The sequence below is a fragment of the Schistocerca cancellata genome, chromosome 3 (genome assembly GCF_023864275.1).
Source record: "Schistocerca cancellata isolate TAMUIC-IGC-003103 chromosome 3, iqSchCanc2.1, whole genome shotgun sequence".
NCBI lineage: Eukaryota > Metazoa > Arthropoda > Insecta > Orthoptera > Acrididae > Schistocerca > Schistocerca cancellata.
The window spans coordinates 496,466,057-496,483,049 of record NC_064628.1 but is presented as its reverse complement, the minus strand read 5'-3'; the positions used below and the strand labels follow the sequence as shown (position 1 = coordinate 496,483,049).

The window sequence follows — 16,993 nt, the reverse complement described above, 5'->3', positions numbered from 1 at the left end:
ACCCTTATCATACAATATATGCCCATACTGTACCACTTTTTACAAGAAAATATACACCCAAAACATGTTATTCATTACAGTCTCACCATCTTCTTAAGCTCAGCATCTTATTCATCATGGAGGGATGCCAACACAGTTTTTCAGAGAAGTTGAAGCGAAAACATTGAGATTGAACAGAGGAGTAATAGCACGGTCTTGGTACTGAAATCATCTACAAGTGTGTATGGTGTGAACAGTAGTAAGTGTAGAAAGACATGAACAGTGTGCCATTATTTTTCATGTTTTTATGCTTAAATTGCAAGGACGTAGAAACAAAAGAGCATTGGATATTCTAATGAGCTACAACACAGCCGTTAAGACACTTGCATCAAATTTTGGGGAACGAAGGTTCATGCACTGTCCAGTCATCAGGATTGGGTTTTCCCATGCTTTTCTTAAAAAACTTCAGGCAAATCCTTGAATGGTGGTGTTTTTCTGTGTATTTATCTGATAAATCCTATACCATTGTATAAACAATTTCTGGATGAATGATGTAGTCTACTGTACTAAATGTCTAATTAAAACTGAACCAAGTCAATCGGTGGAACTTGAAAGCAGGGTAGCACATCCATTCACCTATTCACTTCCATGTCACTAGATCCCATTACAAATGATAACGTAAGTACTCATTAGAAACTGCAAAAGAATTACAATTAAAGAGATGTAAACTATTTGCACTTACTTGGGCCAAATTTAACATAGTAAAATTGACTTCAGTGCAACACTGACACCTATCAAAGAACAGCAACTGTCAACATTCCCTTACAACAGATGCCTATTACAATGAGTAATGCTGTTTTTGATTTGCAGTGCTAGGACCTATCTAATCAATGTGGGTAGCGCAGTGTTTTCTATTTTATTTTAAACCAATAGGATCAGCAATTTCTTTCTTTCTGTTCGATAGCATGTTGCTGAATATCTTTACCTCAACTTACCCCCAACACAAAATAAGGAGACAGTATCTACATGAAAATCATTATTCTGTCTTGTACTGGCTATTATTGGCAGGGTCATTCCACATCAAATCATCCAGGAATTTTAGGAAATTACACCCATCTTCACAAAAATACTTGAAATTTTGGGTAGTGATATATTCACATTTCCCAAATATAAATGTTGCAGGTCAACTACTTTTTCACTTACGATAAAAAGAAGTTGTATAGATTCAGGAATTCAGGCTTGCATAGATGAGCTCCTTTACAATTTTAAAATGCAATAGTTCCTACAGTTTTTGCAGTGGAAGCTTGAATTTTTTTTTTATTTTTTTGCGGAAGAGGACAGTTTATATTTTTATAGTCTTGCTTCTTGTAGTGAATATCCATCATCTACATCTCAGAAAAAAATGTAAATAATTTCTTTTAAACAAAATCCATAAACGGACACTACAATTTTTAAGGTATTGCTCCCTCATAGATACCTTTGAAAAATTTACAATATTATTATAAATATTCATTACATCACATAAAAAGAATCAGTTTGTAGAAATAATGGGAAGTGTGAAAAACAACATTACTGTAAAAGAAATATTGAAGTTGCATGACTACCATGTCACCACATGTATTGCATCATCCAGTTCCTTTGTTTTAAGTTATGTGTTCACTGAGCACGCAGTTCTGAGCTCTTGTACTTAGTTGTACCCAGAGTCAATTATTGGTTAAAAATTCAGTAGTTTCAGTTTTTAACTATTCATTCCAAAACAAAAGTGTCCCCTAATGTTACAATAATAATGTGATTGTAATGAAACAATGGGATAGAACGGTTTTTCATTATTTAATTACTTTTTAGGTTACACCAATCATCTTTTTATTTACGACAAATATTGGTTTTATGACTGAAGCAGTAGTACAAGTAGGCAGTGTTTTCTTGGACAGCATCTGCAAGATATATGTGATAATGCCCTGACTTGTGTGAATGAACTGACCAGTGAAGAACAACAGTCATTCATACTGTGATTTAATAATTGATTTATCTCTCTCTCTCTCTCTCTCTCTCTCTCTCTCTCTCTCTCTCTCTCTCTCTCTGTCTGTCTGTCTGTCTGTGTGTGTGTGTGTGTGTGTGTGTGTGTGTGTGTGTGTGTTTTAAACACAAAGACCAGTACCTGCACAGAGTCCCTCTACATAAGAAAGTTTGCTGCGATTCCTCAAAAGTACCATAACCGATCTGTTTCATCTGGTTTGCGTGAAATTAGTTTAGAAAAGGCAAAGACCTTCAAAATGAGAGGCTTTAGCATTATTCCTGAGGAGAAAATGTGCTCAACCCATATCAAACTCACTAATAAAAACACGCAAGTGACAAATCATCACCATACTATATAAATGACAGTAATGTGATGGTGTAGAGTCCTGAAAAATCTGTGCTCAATACTAGCTTAGGAGTATCTCCTGCAAAGGTGAGTTCAGTTGCTCGGCATAGTCGGTATGGAGCAGCCAAACAAAAATTGGAATCAGCAGCTGGGGCTCTGAAAACTAAGATTTCACATACATATCAGGTTGACCTGGCTGCTGATGCAAGCAAGAGCTCTTTTAATGGAGAATGGTATTTTATCGATGGCTGAGCAGAAAAGAGGAAAGACATTGTCACATGATACAGTGCAAAAAGTAAAGAGTTTTTATTTAGATAATGAAAAGACAAGAATAATGCCTGGGAAAATAGACAGAGTGAGCACCAGCAAAAATACCTATGAACAGAAGTGCCTTGTTTCAAGTAATTTAACTGAACTGTATTCTCTATATAAAAAAAAGTATCCTGAAGACAAAGTAGGAATCTCAAACTTTGCTCCTCTTCAACCAAAACAGAGTATATTTGCAGGTTCTTCAGGAACACATACCGTAGGTGTGTGTATTTACCACCAAAACGTTAAATTGCTTCTAAATTCAATATCTATTAAAGAAAAATACAAGGATCTAACGAAAATAATAACATGCGATATAAATAACCGAGCCTGTATGCTTTGTCTGTGTGAAAAATGCCCTACCAGTTCATTGCTTCAAACCCACTTAGAAAATGAAATAGAAGACTATGATCCTGATGAGACGGTTCACTCAGTCAATGGGTACCAACTGATAGAATGAACTGAAAAACTTACTCCACACTCCTTTATTTCTCAGTCACAATCTGATTATCTGAAAATGAAGAAGAAACAATGGCAGCTGCACTCTTCACACTGTCTACATATATTTAAAAAAAGGACAAACACTTGCATGCAAAAAGTGTTTGTATTGTCTCTGATGATCTAGAACATGATGTTGCCTTGGTGTACCAGACTCAAAAGATTGTACTGAATTTTTTTTAAGTATGAACTCCCAAAAATTCATCTTGTGTATGTTGAATATTTCAGTGATGGTGGTGTTGCACAATATAAAAATTGTAAGAATTTCAGAAACATCTGCTACCATGAACACAACTTCAACATAAAGTGCAGCTGGTCCTGTTTTGCTACCAGCCATGGCAAATCTCCCTGTGATTGGTGGCACTGTTAAAAAACCTGCCACAAAAACAAGTTTGCAAGGAGTTATAATGATCAAATATTAACAGATTCACAGGTATTTGAATTCCGTTGCAAGAACCTGCAAGGCATTTCAGTTCTCTTTGTTTCAAAAGATGAAATGGTACAAGTCAGACATTATCTTTCTCAGCACTTCACAAGTGCAAAAACAATTCCTGGAACATGATCTATGCATCACATTGTCCCAATATTGCCAACGAAAACTGGAGCAAATAGGCTGAGGTGTGATATGGATTTTAGTATCATGCAGTATTTCTCAGATCCATTTCCACCACTAATGCCAGAATGCACTGTGCAGCCAAACTGCTATGTTGCATGTGCATTCTTGATATTTGGGAATTGTTGAGAAGGTGAATTGTAAAGGGGATGTCACAGTAAGTTTCATGCATCCTCATGGTCCATACTCATCCTTCTATTAGCCTGATAATGATTGTGACGTTTCTTTCTCTTATTTTCTGTGTGAAGTTGATATCACTACAGCAACAGGCCATACTAATTTTCTGAGCAAAGAGTCCTCTAAGTCTGTGGAAGAAAAGTGGTTCTCACACAAACAATATTATCTAAACATTAAACTGTCTTGTCACAAGTATAGTTTCGAATCAATTTGAATGCAGATTGCAGCACCAGCATTTTGCGCAGTGTTGACAATATTGGGTTCTGCCAAGTTAATTTACAAAAAATTAATTGGACAATTCTAACATGTTTTCAGAAACTACATGACCAAAAGGATATTCAGGGAAAAAGCTGTCAGCTTACCATTTTTTGTTTAAAAATTGCAACTAATTTTCAAGTATTTACAGCTGACTTTGAAGTAATGCATTGCATCACACTTTCAGCAATTACTACCAACAGAATACAGTACAGAACAAGATAATTGATGTCATGCCTTGTATGACTGGACATGGAATGACCCGGCAGCACACACACATGTAGTATAAATGTACTGGCAAGAGTGTCTAGAAATTCCAATATTTTTTAAGACAATTAGTTACAAGATGTGTTTAATCAATTTCACACAGTACTGCTTGATGTTGTTGAATCAGTCCTTTTTTTAGCTTAGTGGTCTATTGGCTCAAAAGTCTGTTCCATGCATAAATTTTGCCTAGAACAGCATATGGAAGCATGTGCAACAGAATTAGATTTTCACAAAAAATCCTTCATAATATTAAGTGTATATCGAGCACCTGCAGGTAACTTTAATCTGTTTGTAAACCACCTTGAAGCTGTACTGGCCCATTTAACAACCAAAAACAAAGAAATAATGGTTGCTGGTGATTTCAATGTAGATTTCCTTAAAGACTCTCCCAATAAGAACTTATTTGAGTTAGTAACACTATCATTCAACTTAATTCCCACAGTAAAGTTCCCCACTAGGATAGCCACTTGCTCACAAACAGCCATTGATAATATCTTTATAGAAAAGTCCAATGAACAAAATTATATTACAAAACCAATAGTAAATGGCCTCTCAGACCATGACATGCAGTTCCTTCTGTTAAATGTTAATACTGAACAGGATATAAAATCTGTTAAATCTGAGCTCAAGACGGTAATCAGTAAGCCAAAAATTGATTATTTTAGGACACTCCTCAGAGACATTCACTGGACTGATGTTTGCAGTGCTCATGGCATGAATGAAAAATATAACATTTTTGCTAATAAAGTGCTTACCTTATTCGAACACTGCTTTCCCCCAAAACTTACCAAGGTTAGAGCAAAGTCTACAAAGAAGCCATGGATTACTCGAGGAATAGGGGTATCTTGTAAAACAAAAAGAAAACTGTATCTGTCAATCCGAAACATTTCCAATGTTGATGCTATAGCACATTATAAGAAATATTGCAAAATATTAAAGACTGTAATACGGATGTCAAAGCAAATATATTACAAGGAAAAGATAGTCATATCAGATAACAAAATAAAGACAATATGGGATATAGTGAAGGAGGCGACCGGTAGAACCAGACATGAAGAGGAACAAATAGCATTAAGAGTAAATGATACATTGGTGACAGATGTGTATAGTGTTGCAGAACTTTTTAACAAACATTTTATAACTGTTACTGAAAAGATGGGGTTGTCAGGTTTGGTAGATGCTGCTATGGATTACCTTAGACCAGACATTTCAAGTAACTTCCATAATATGAATTTGACCCTCACTACCCCAACAGAAATAATGTCCATCATAAAATCTTTAAAATCAAAAACATTAGTGGGTATGATGAAATATCAACAAAGTTAATTAAAGAATGTGATTCTGAGCTAAGTAACATATTAAGCTATCTGTGTAACCAGTTGTTTATCAGTGGAATATTTCCGGAATGGCTGAAATATGCTGAAGTTAAGCCACTGTTTACGAAGGGAGATAAATAGCATCAAATTTCCGTCCAAGTTCACTGTTGCCAGCATTTTCAAAAATTTTCGAAAAAGTAATGTACAGTCGTCTTTATAACAATCTTATCTCAAATAACATACTGTCAAAGTCACAGTTTGGATTTCTAAAAGGTTCTGATATTGAGAAGGCTATCTACACTTACAGTGAAAATGTGCTTAATTCATTAGACAAAAAATTGCAGGCAACTGGTATATTTTGTGATCTGTCAAAGGCATTTGACTGTGTAAATCACAATATCCTTTTAAGTAAACTAGAATATTATAGTGTAACAGGAAATGCTGCAAAATGGTTCAAATCTTATATCTCTGGCAGGAAACAAAGGGTGTTATTAGGAAAGAGACATGTATCAATCTATCAGGCATCATCCAACTGGGAACTAATTACATGTGGGGTCCCACAAGGTTCCATTTTGGGGCCCTTACTTTTTCTTGTGTATATCAATGACCTTTCATCAGTAACATTACCAGATGCCAAGTTTGTTTTGTTTGCCGATGATACAAACATTGCAATAAATAGCAAATCAAGTGTAGTCTTAGAAAGATCAGCCAATAAAATATTTGTGGACATTAATCACTGGTTCCTAGCCAATTCTTTGTCACTAAACTTTGAAAAAACACACTACATGCAGTTCAGAACTTGTAAGGGGTGTCCCAAGAGTATATGTCTAACATACGATGACAACAAGATAGAAGAAGTGGACAGTGTTACATTCTTGGGATTACAGCTTGATAATAAATTCAACTGGGAGGAGCACACCACAGAACTGCTGAAGCGTCTTAACAAATCCCTGTTTGCAATGCGAATTTTGTCAGACATAGGGGATATAAAAATGAAAAAGCTGGCATACTATGCTTACTTTCATTCCATAATGTCATATGGGATTATTTTTTGGGGTAATTCATCAAGCCAAGCTAAAGTTTTCCGGGCACAAAAACGTGCAGTAAGAATTATATGTGGTGTGAACTCAAGAACATCCTGCAGAAGCCTGTTTAGGGAACAAGGGATACTAACTACTGCTTCCCAATATATTTATTCCTTAATGAAATTTGTCATTAAAAATATATCACTTTTTCAAACCAACAGCTCAATTCATGGAATCAATACTAGAAATAAGAATAATCTTCACAAGGATTTAAAGTCACTTAGTCTTGTACAAAAAGGTGTGCATTATTCAGGAACACACATTTTCAATAACTTGCCAGCAGCCATAAAAAGCTTAACAACCAATGAAATTCAGTTTAAGAGAAGCCTAAAGGATTTATTGGTGGCCAACTCCTTCTACTCCATTGATGAATTTCTTAGTAAAACCAACTGATTTGTATATAAGTACAACATAACTTCTGCACAATTTCAGTGCAGTAATGTGTTCATTGAAAATTTCTCTCTCTCTCTCTGTGTGTGTGTGTGTGTGTGTGTGTGTGTGTGTGTGTGTGTGTGTGTGTATATAATCTAACTTCTGCACCATTTCAATGCAGTAATGTGTTCATTGTAAATAAGTATTACAGTAGTTATATTACATGTTTATTACTTTATAAATAAATAAAAAACTTTTTTATTTTAAATTCAGTGCATTAGTATTTGTAAAATGACTTAGTGTTCATTAAAAAATGACGATCATTCCACTTGGGACCTGTGGAATGGTACATCAGATTATTTGTTTTAGTTGTAAATATTTGTCATGTATTGTTGTTTTTCTGACATGTTCCACATCCTGGAGGACCTCCTCACCACGGATCAATTGGAATTAAAGTAAATCTAATCTAATCTAGACACAAAGTGAAAGTATGCAAAAGAAGATACAAAACATGTCTTCAAGTCAAAACTACTTGTGATAATGTGCTTCTAGAAACAAGTAGGTTATTCAGGGCTTCTTGGTCATTTTATACACATCTTGGGTCCATTTTGGTTTGTTACCCAGCTTAACACTGATAAACTTCACTGTGGTTTACTTTATGAAGGGCTGTTGTTGTTGTTGTTGTTGTTGTGGTCTTCAGTCCTGAGACTGGTTTGATGCAGCTCTCCATGATACTCTATCCTGTGCAAGCTGCTTCGCCTCCCAGTATGTACTGCAGCCTACATCCTTCTGAATCTGCTTAGTGTATTCATCTCTTGGTCTCCCTCTACCATTTTCTCCCTCCACACTGCCCTCCAATACTAAATTGGTGATCCCTTGATGCCTCAGAAAATGTCCTACCAACCGGTCCCTTCTACTTGTCAAGATGTGCCACAAACTCCTCTTCTCCCCAATTCTATTCAATACCTCCTCATTACTTATGTGGTTTACCCATCTAATCTTCAGCATTCTCCTGTAGCACCTTATTTCGAAATCTTTTATTCTCTTCTTGTCCGAACTATTTATTATCCATGTTTCACTTCCACACATGGCTACACTCCATACAAATACTCTCTTGGAATTATTATATTCTTCTTGAAGTCTGTGGGTATTTCGCCTGTCTCATAAATTTTGCTCTCCAGATGGTAGAGTTTTGTCAGGACTGGTTATCCCAAGAGAGTATTCCAGTCAAAATTGTCAAAAGCTTTCTCTAAGTTTACAAATGCTATAAACATAGGTTGGCCTTTTCTTTATCTAGCTTCTAAGATAAGTAGTTCTAATGGAATGCTGTCTACTCCCGGGGCCTTGCTTCGACTCAGGGCTTTCAGTGCTCTGTCAAACTCTTCACGCAGTATCGTGTCTCCCATTTCATCTTCATCTACATCCTCTTCCATTTCCATAATATTGCCCTCAAGTACATCGCCCTTGTATAGACCCTCTATATACTCCTTCCACCCTTCTGCTTTTCCTTCTTTGCCTAGATCTGGCTTCCCACCTGAGCTTTTGATATTCGTACAAGTGGTTCCCTTTTCTCCAAAAGTCTCTGTAATATTCCTGCAGGCAGTACCTATCTTACCCCTAGTGATATATGCCTCTCCATCCTTACATTTGTCCTCTAGCCATCCCTGCTTAACCATTTTGCACTTTCTGTCGATCTCATTTTTGAGACGTTTGTATTCCTTTTTGCCTGCTTCATTTACTGCATTTTTATATTTTCTCCTTTCATCAATTAAATTCAATATTTCTTCTGTTACCCAAGGATTTCTACTAGCCCTCGTCTTTTTACCTACTTGATCCTCTGCTGCCTTCACTACTTCATCCCTCAAAGCTACCCATTCTTCTTCTACTGTATTTCTTTCCCCCATTCCTGCCATTTGTTCCCTTACGCTCTCCCTGAAATTCTCTACAACCTCTGGTTTAGTCAGTTTATCCAGGTCCCATCTCCTTAAATTCCTGCCTTTTTGCAGTTTCTTCAGTTTTAATCTACAGTTCATTACCAATAGATTGTAGCCAGAGTCCACATCTGCCCCTGGAAATGTCTTACAATTTAAAACCTGGTTCCTAAATCTCTGTCTTACCATTATATAATCTATCTGAAATCTGTCAGTATCTCCAGGCTTCTTCCATGTATACAACCTTCTTTTATGAATCTTGAACCAAGTGTTCACTATGATTAAGCTATGGTCTGTGCAAAATTCTACCAGGTAGCTTCCTCTTTCATTTCTTAGCCCCACTCCATATTCACCTACTACATTTCCTTCTCTCCCTTTCCCTACTACCGAATTCCAGTCACCCATGACTATTAAATTTTCGTCTCCATTCAGTATCTGGATAATTACTTTTATCTCATCATACTTTTCTTCAATTCCTTCATCATCATGTATGGCCATTAATGCCAATTCCTGATCAGTAACAACATATCACCTTTGCTTATTTCAAACTTTCTAGGCATACAGACACAAAATTAACTACACAAACATTGTTTTTTGCCTTATTTCACACTTTTATTGTTATTGCACAACCTAGGTTGAAAATGGGCTTATAACCCAAAACCTAGGTTGTGCAGTAATGTTAATCCTAAAATTGTGCAACAAGACCAAAACAGTGGGTGTTTAGTTAATTTACAATGTTTAACCATGAACCCACAGTTGATTAAATTAAAGAGACAAAATTTCTGTTTTTAACAACTCTGGGTTTGCTTAGCTGTCACAGAGCTGCATCAGGTATATGGTTGACTTCGGACCAATGATTAGTACGACGAATTTAAAAATAATATTAAAAACCAATTCCTCTACATTAATTTCTTATCAACACATCTTGCATCTTATGATGTGTATCACAACATTTAAAAGTAAATGAACTCATCTGTAAAGTGAAGTGACTGGGATGCTACTTCAATATATAACGCATTCATTCATACACTTTGTTCCAAAAATCCTACCATGAAGGAGAGCCTTTATGGGTATGGAACAAGTCAACTTATATAGTTACAGACAAGTGCAAACAGTTCAGGCTTTCTGTTAAGTACATTAGCAACAAAGTATGATTAGTGCTGACTTGAGCCATTCTGAGAGAAACGTTCTTGGACTGTGTAAGAATAATTGATAGAGGCAATATTGATAATCAAGGATAATAAATTGTGGTTAGTCCATATGTAATTGGCTCAATGTAGCCTATGTAAAAATATCCTTGTGTAGCTTCATTTACTTACAAAATCTCATGTAAATTGTCAATTACGGATTTTTCTTCAAGGTTAGAAATACATATGACAGAACAGTCTGGACAAGAGTGCTACAAACCCTGCGTTGATCACATGAGGAGCAAACTATTAGCAATGAACTTAATTACAGCTGGGTGCACATCTTCGTACAGTTGAAGTGAGCACATTTTACTTTTAATTCGAAATTCGTTTCAATGCCAAGTTTATACCAATTTCATTGATCCTTGCGAACAAAAAATATTTTAATACAGTATTTTGTAGGCATTTTGTTGAATGAACCAGTGAAAGTAACTTCACTTACCTCTAGTGATGGACCAAATCTTCTGTCTTTTTCAATCACCACGACCCTCTCAGGACCTCTGTTAATAATTGATCGCGTTATTCCTCCAGGACCTGGACCAATCTCACACACATGACCATTCCTTATTCTTCCAGCGGCACGTACAATTTTATCAGTCAATCGCTGGTCCATTAAGAAATTCTGGGACAGTTGCCTTATTGCTCTTAGACGATACAGTCTCAATAAATCTCTTATGGTCGGTAGTGGAGGTAAACGATACAATTCCGTAGCAGTCTTAGGAAGTGAGCTTGAAATCACGGCAGTCATCTTTCAGTTTATGAACTTCCCTACAGATATTTCACATGCGATTAAACCCACTACCAGGATTTACAATGAGTTACTGGCTGATTTTCTTTGGCTCCTCAAAATCATCCAAAAAGGTTTCTTGCTTCACGGAATACATAGAATAAAAGTAGATTCCTGTTACTGCTGCACCAAGTATTCCAGCTGTAATAAGATTATTTCTTCTTGTCTTCTGCAGTTTTTGAACTCTTTCTAGATTTTGTTTTTCTATTAGTTTCATGTACTCTGCCATTGACTTGGAAATAAATTCCTTGTTCTTGGGATCCTGCTTATTTTCCATAACTACGCACTGGAAGATATTTAACGATGCGTGTACCTCTGCTGTTGCGAAACTCGAGACTAGTACATCTCCTTCACGGAGAGATTTTATTCAATAAACATTTCACAGAATACAATAAGCTTGACGTAACACACATTCATTACAAAAATATCTGCTATTTAACACAAACTCGCACCGGTGCACCACAACCAAATTCTCACTTCACAGCTGGTGTAATCCAGTGTTGCCAACTCACCGCAAAGCAATAAGCTAAATGTGTCTACAAAACAAAAGAAAGCAAAAAGCTGACATAAAACAAGGTGTGTTATTACGCAATTTTATTTTTGCAATAATTATACTGTGTAACAGACTAGTTTGACTTTAAATTTTCTTAATTTGGGATTCTGCTGGGCATGGTAGAAACACAAACAATTAACTGTGAATGTATGACATTATTTGAATTAGATATACTAGATAATACGGAAACAATAGACTTGCATTTTTAAAAGTTCAGAACAGATATGCATCACTACACATGTTACCTAAAACGTTAATTTGTATCCACTTTGTATTGCTTCATCCAAATCATCTGTGGGAATATGTAGTGAAGTCGGGGCTAAAGGCCCGGTCACACGCAACGATCTACCGCGCAAATGTCTGCGCACATGACATCGCGCAGATAAACCTTTGCGTCTGAACAGATTTCCGCAGCTATAAGATGTCCCAAAATCTGAAAACTGGAGTTGGAGGTTTGAGCGAAATTGTTCAAATCTGTGGGTTCAAATCACATCTGCTCATACAAGTTGGACCGCGTTGACAGTAGATCGCCGTAAACCTGGCGCGTGAAACGTATTTGAATCAGGCACTGTTTCAAGATCTTTCATTATCAGCTTAAAACAATATTCTGACCGTAGTCTTCTTTCGAACAAATAGGGTTTTTTTCTACGCTAACTAATTCTAGTGTTTTTCGTCTGTGTGTGCATAGTGAGTTTTAAAATGACAGTGGTCTAGACAACTCATTGCTGAATTTATCGAAATGTATAGTATTCGATCTGTCGCTGGGTGATTGCTGTCATACTTTTACTCAGTACTGTCCCATGACGTAGTCTTATGAAATAACTTAGAAAAAAAGCAGTCCCCATCTGTTCGAAAGAAGAGTACGATACAGTCAGAATATTGTTTTAAGCTGATAATGCAATATCTTGAAACAGTACCTTCAGGGACATAGGGGCAATTACAATTGTTTTACTTCCTAATGTAATATGTGGTTCATAACAAGAGTAAAGCAGGCAAGAAGGAATGCAAACGTCTCAAAAATGAGATCGACAGAAAGTGCAAAATGGTTAAGCAGGGATGGCTAGAGGACAAATGTAAGGATGGAGAGGCATATATCACTAGGGGTAAGATAGGTACTGCCTGCAGGAATATTACACAGACTTTTGGAGAAAAGGGAACCACTTGTACGAATATCAAAAGCTCAGGTGGGAAGCCAGATCCAGGCAAAGAAGGGAAAGCAGAAAGGTGGAAGGAGTATATAGAGGGTCTATACAAGGGCGATGTACTTGAGGGCAATATTATGGAAATGGAAGAGGCTGTAGGTGTAGATGAAATGGGAGATACGATACTGCGTGAAGGATTTTACAGAGCACTGAAAGACCTAAGTCGAAACAAGGCCCCGGAGCAGACAACTTTCCATTAGAACTATTGATAGCCTTGGGCGCCAGGCCTGGCAAAACTCTACCATCTGGTGAGCAAGATGTAAGAGACAGGCGAAATACCCTCAGACTTCAAGAAGAATATGATAATTCCAATATCAAAAAAATGGTTCAAATGACTCTGAGCACCATGGGACTTAACATCTGAGGTCCAGATGTAGCGCCACCCTTGCCGGCCCAATACCAAAGAATGCAAGTGTTGACAGGTGTGAAAATTACCGAACTATTAGCTTAATAAGCCACGGCTGCAAAACAGTGACACGAATTCCTTACAGACGAATGGAAAAACTGGTGGAAGCCGACCTCGGGGAAGATCAGTTCCGATTCTGTAGAAGTGTTGGAACACGTGAGGCAATACTGACCCTACGACTTATCTTAGAAGATAGGTTAAGGAAAGACAAACCTACGTTTCTAGCATTTGTAGACTAAGAGAAAACTTTTGACAGTGTTGATTGGAACGCTCTCTTTCAAATTCTGAAGGAGGCAGGAGCAAAATACAGGGAGCGAAAGGGTATTTACAATTTGTACAGAAACCAGATGGCAGTTATAAGAGTCGAGGGGCATAAAAGGGAAGCAGTGGTTGGGAAGGGAGTGAGACAGGGTTGTAGCCTCTCCCCGATGTTATTCTATCTTTATATTGAACAAGCAGTAAAGAAACAAAAGAAAAATTTGGAGTAGGAATTACAATAAAAACTTTGAGGTTTGCCAATGACATTGTAATTCTGTCAAAGGCAGCAAAGGAGTGGAAGAGCAGTTGAACGGAATGGACAGTGTCTTGAAAGGAGATTATAAGATGGACATCAACAAAAGCAAAACGAGGATAATGGAATGTAGTCTAATAAAATCGGGTGATGCCGAGTTAATTAAATTAGGAAATGAGACACTTAAGGTACTAGGTAAGTTTTGCTATTTGGAGAGCAAACTAACTGATGATGGTCGAAGTAGAGAGGATATAAAAGGTAGACTGGCAATGGCAAGGAAAGCGTTCCTGAAGAAGAGGAATTTGTTAACACCGAGTATAGATTTAAGTGTCAGGAAGTCTTTTCTAAAAGTATTTGTATGGAGTGTAGCCCTGTATGGATGTGAAACGTGGACGATAAATAGTTTAGACAAAAAGACAATAGAAGCTTTCCAAATGTGGTGCTACAGAAGAATGCTGAAGATTAGATGGGTAGATTACGTAACTAATGAGGAGGTACTTAATAGAATTGGGGAGAAGAGGAATTTGTTGGACGACATGGCTAGCAGAAGGGATTGTTTGTTAGGACACGTTCTGGGGCATCAAGAGATCACCAATTTAGTATTGGAGGGCAGCGTGGAGGGTAAAAATCGTAGAGGGTGACCAAGAGATGAATACACTAAGCAGATTCTGAAGGATGTAGGGTGCAGTAGTTACTTGGAGATGAAGAAGCTTGCATAGGATAGAGTATCATGGAGAGCTGCATCAAACCAGTCTCTGGATTGAAGACCACAACAACAACAAGAGTGATTTAGAAATGACCTGTAGAATTCACTGCCCCTATACTAGATGTAAAATTTTGCTTAGTGGAGGTTAGGACAGGTTCCAGTCCAATAAATGAAGCAATCGCCCCTGTCCTGGCCAGTCTATCAATTGGTTCATTACCGTTAATTCCTGAGTGACTGGGGATTCACATCAGATTTATCCTGTTGCTGTCCCGTAGTCTTCCAAGGGCTTCAACGCTTTCTGGAACGATCTTTGACTTCGATGCAGAGGCTGATAAAGATTTCAGAGCTCTTGGGCTGATTCAATAAATATAGATGGTACGATCCTTATAACTCTTACCGCAAATTCTCCTCCACACACACACCCACACAAACACACACACTGATAGCGAATATTTCTACCTGGAATACACTGGACAGCTCCTGCAGAGAGACTACTCTCTCTAATCTAGGCTGTACCCCATATACCTCGGTCCCAGCGCCTTCATCTGTTTTCGACACGTCAGTAAACCAGACTATGCCTCTTGAACGGTGTCGTGGTTCATTCTTCAGCTGCTCTCTTCTCCAAATTGTTAAGCTGAAAGGTTTATTGAAGCAGCTAGAAATTATTGTACGGCCTGCCTGCGTTTCCCCGACCATTTCTATATTTACACATTCATTATATTGGTGTGAGATTCTGGATATCGTAAGTGAAGTCAGTTATTTCAATCTTTTAACCTACATGCGCATGCCGCTCCTCCGTTGTAACCCAAAGGTGTAATGGCGAATGTCCAGCAAGATTTCCACCCCATCAGTGGGTGTGTTGCTGTTATGGCTAAGCATGAAAATCTCTGCTAATCGTCGAATTCCTCGCAGCAACCTTCTGTTATACTTTATTCCACCGTACTGTAGCCTCATAAATTATCATGGGTCTTATTACAGTGGTACATATCCAGTACATACTCCAAGGGTTTAGACCCCAGATTTTACCACCTACCCTGCTAGCGCTCATAACTGAACTTTTTGGCTTGGACATATATTCTTTATTTCAGGGGTCCTTGGTGGTTTTGGAGACACGATTATCCCTAAATACTTCACTACCCTCTCTATTGGTGAAGTTTCATTGAAGAGCTTGAGCTTCCAGCGCTTGTGCTAGGTAATTTATGACCCTAATGTAAACAAACTGCTCACTTCTGCTCTTAACTAAGTTTACCCAAGTCTGATTTATGACAATGTTTTTAACCTAATCTTAACGAATACGACCCCCAGTTGCCATCACCCCTCTACGATAAGTCCACTAATGTTTATGCAAGTCTAATCTTAATAGCTTCAGTTTATTAGCCAAAAAAAGGGCTGCCTTCCCTTCCCTTACATTCCTTCAGTAGTCTGATGCTATTGGGATTTGACTCCCACCACCATGCTCCCCCCACCCCACACCTACCCCCCCTCCCAACACCACTCTTTGCAGGTATGGTAGCCACCATCATGAAATGGACTCGCCATTAATGGTCTGTATGTCGGTCAGTCACCATGAAGTGTCAGGAGAGACCAGCCACCATCACCAGAGAGAATAAAAAGAAGACGAAAACTGTCACATTTGAATGCAAGTATTGTTATTAAGCCTTCAATCTCTCATTCCTTATTCTTATATGCGTGTTTTCATTCATTATTATTTCTTCCACAGCGCACTGGGATCCTGATGATGTGGTGGAGCACGCAATCAACCTACCAGACTTACGGGATCAGGAGATGCAGCCACTCGAGTTTCCAGCATTTGCACCACAACACCCGATTTATCGCTGGACCTCAGATTTTCACCACTGCTGCAGCAACACCGTGCGAACCATGCAACGAAACATCAGATATGGGATTTCGGAGCCACTCATGTATCCTCATGACTGTACGACACAAGTCTTTGCTCCTCACCTGGACCCGTCAACTTCGACACTGGGCTGTTAATGACTGGAAACATGTTGCCTGGTCGGACGAGTCTCGTTTCAAATTGTGTCGAGCGGATGGACGTGTACGGGTATGGAGACAACCTCGTGAATCCACGGACGCTGCATGTCTGCAGGGGACTGTTCAAGCTGGTGGAGGCTCTGTAATGGTGTCGAGCGTGTGCAGTTGAAGTGATATGTGACCCGTGATACGTCTTGGTACGACTCTGACAGGTGACACCTACGTAAGCATCCTGTTTGGTCATCTACATCCATTCATGTCCATTGTGCATTCCGACGGACTTGGGCAATTCCAGCAGGACAGTGCGACACCCCACATGTCGAGAATTACTACAGAGCGGCTCCAGGAACATTCGTCTGACTTTAAACACTTCCGCTGGCCAACGAACTCCCCAGACATGAACATTATTGAGCATAGCTGGGAAGCCTTACAACGCGCTGTTCAGAAGAGATCTCCACCCCCTCGTGCTCTTACAGATTCAT

General features: G+C 38.2%; 1 protein-coding gene across 1 annotated transcript in view; it reads right to left on the bottom strand.

Moving 5' to 3' along the window:
* LOC126175269 (mitochondrial dimethyladenosine transferase 1) overlaps positions 1-11,245 on the bottom strand; it is a 47,159-nt gene extending 35,914 nt beyond the window's left edge. The window contains exon 1 of the mRNA XM_049921922.1: positions 10,794-11,245. Within this exon, the coding sequence (XP_049777879.1) occupies positions 10,794-11,099 (306 nt within the window). The 5' untranslated portion in view covers positions 11,100-11,245. The remainder of the gene's footprint in view (positions 1-10,793) is intronic.
* Between the last annotated feature and the right edge of the window lie 5,748 nt (positions 11,246-16,993).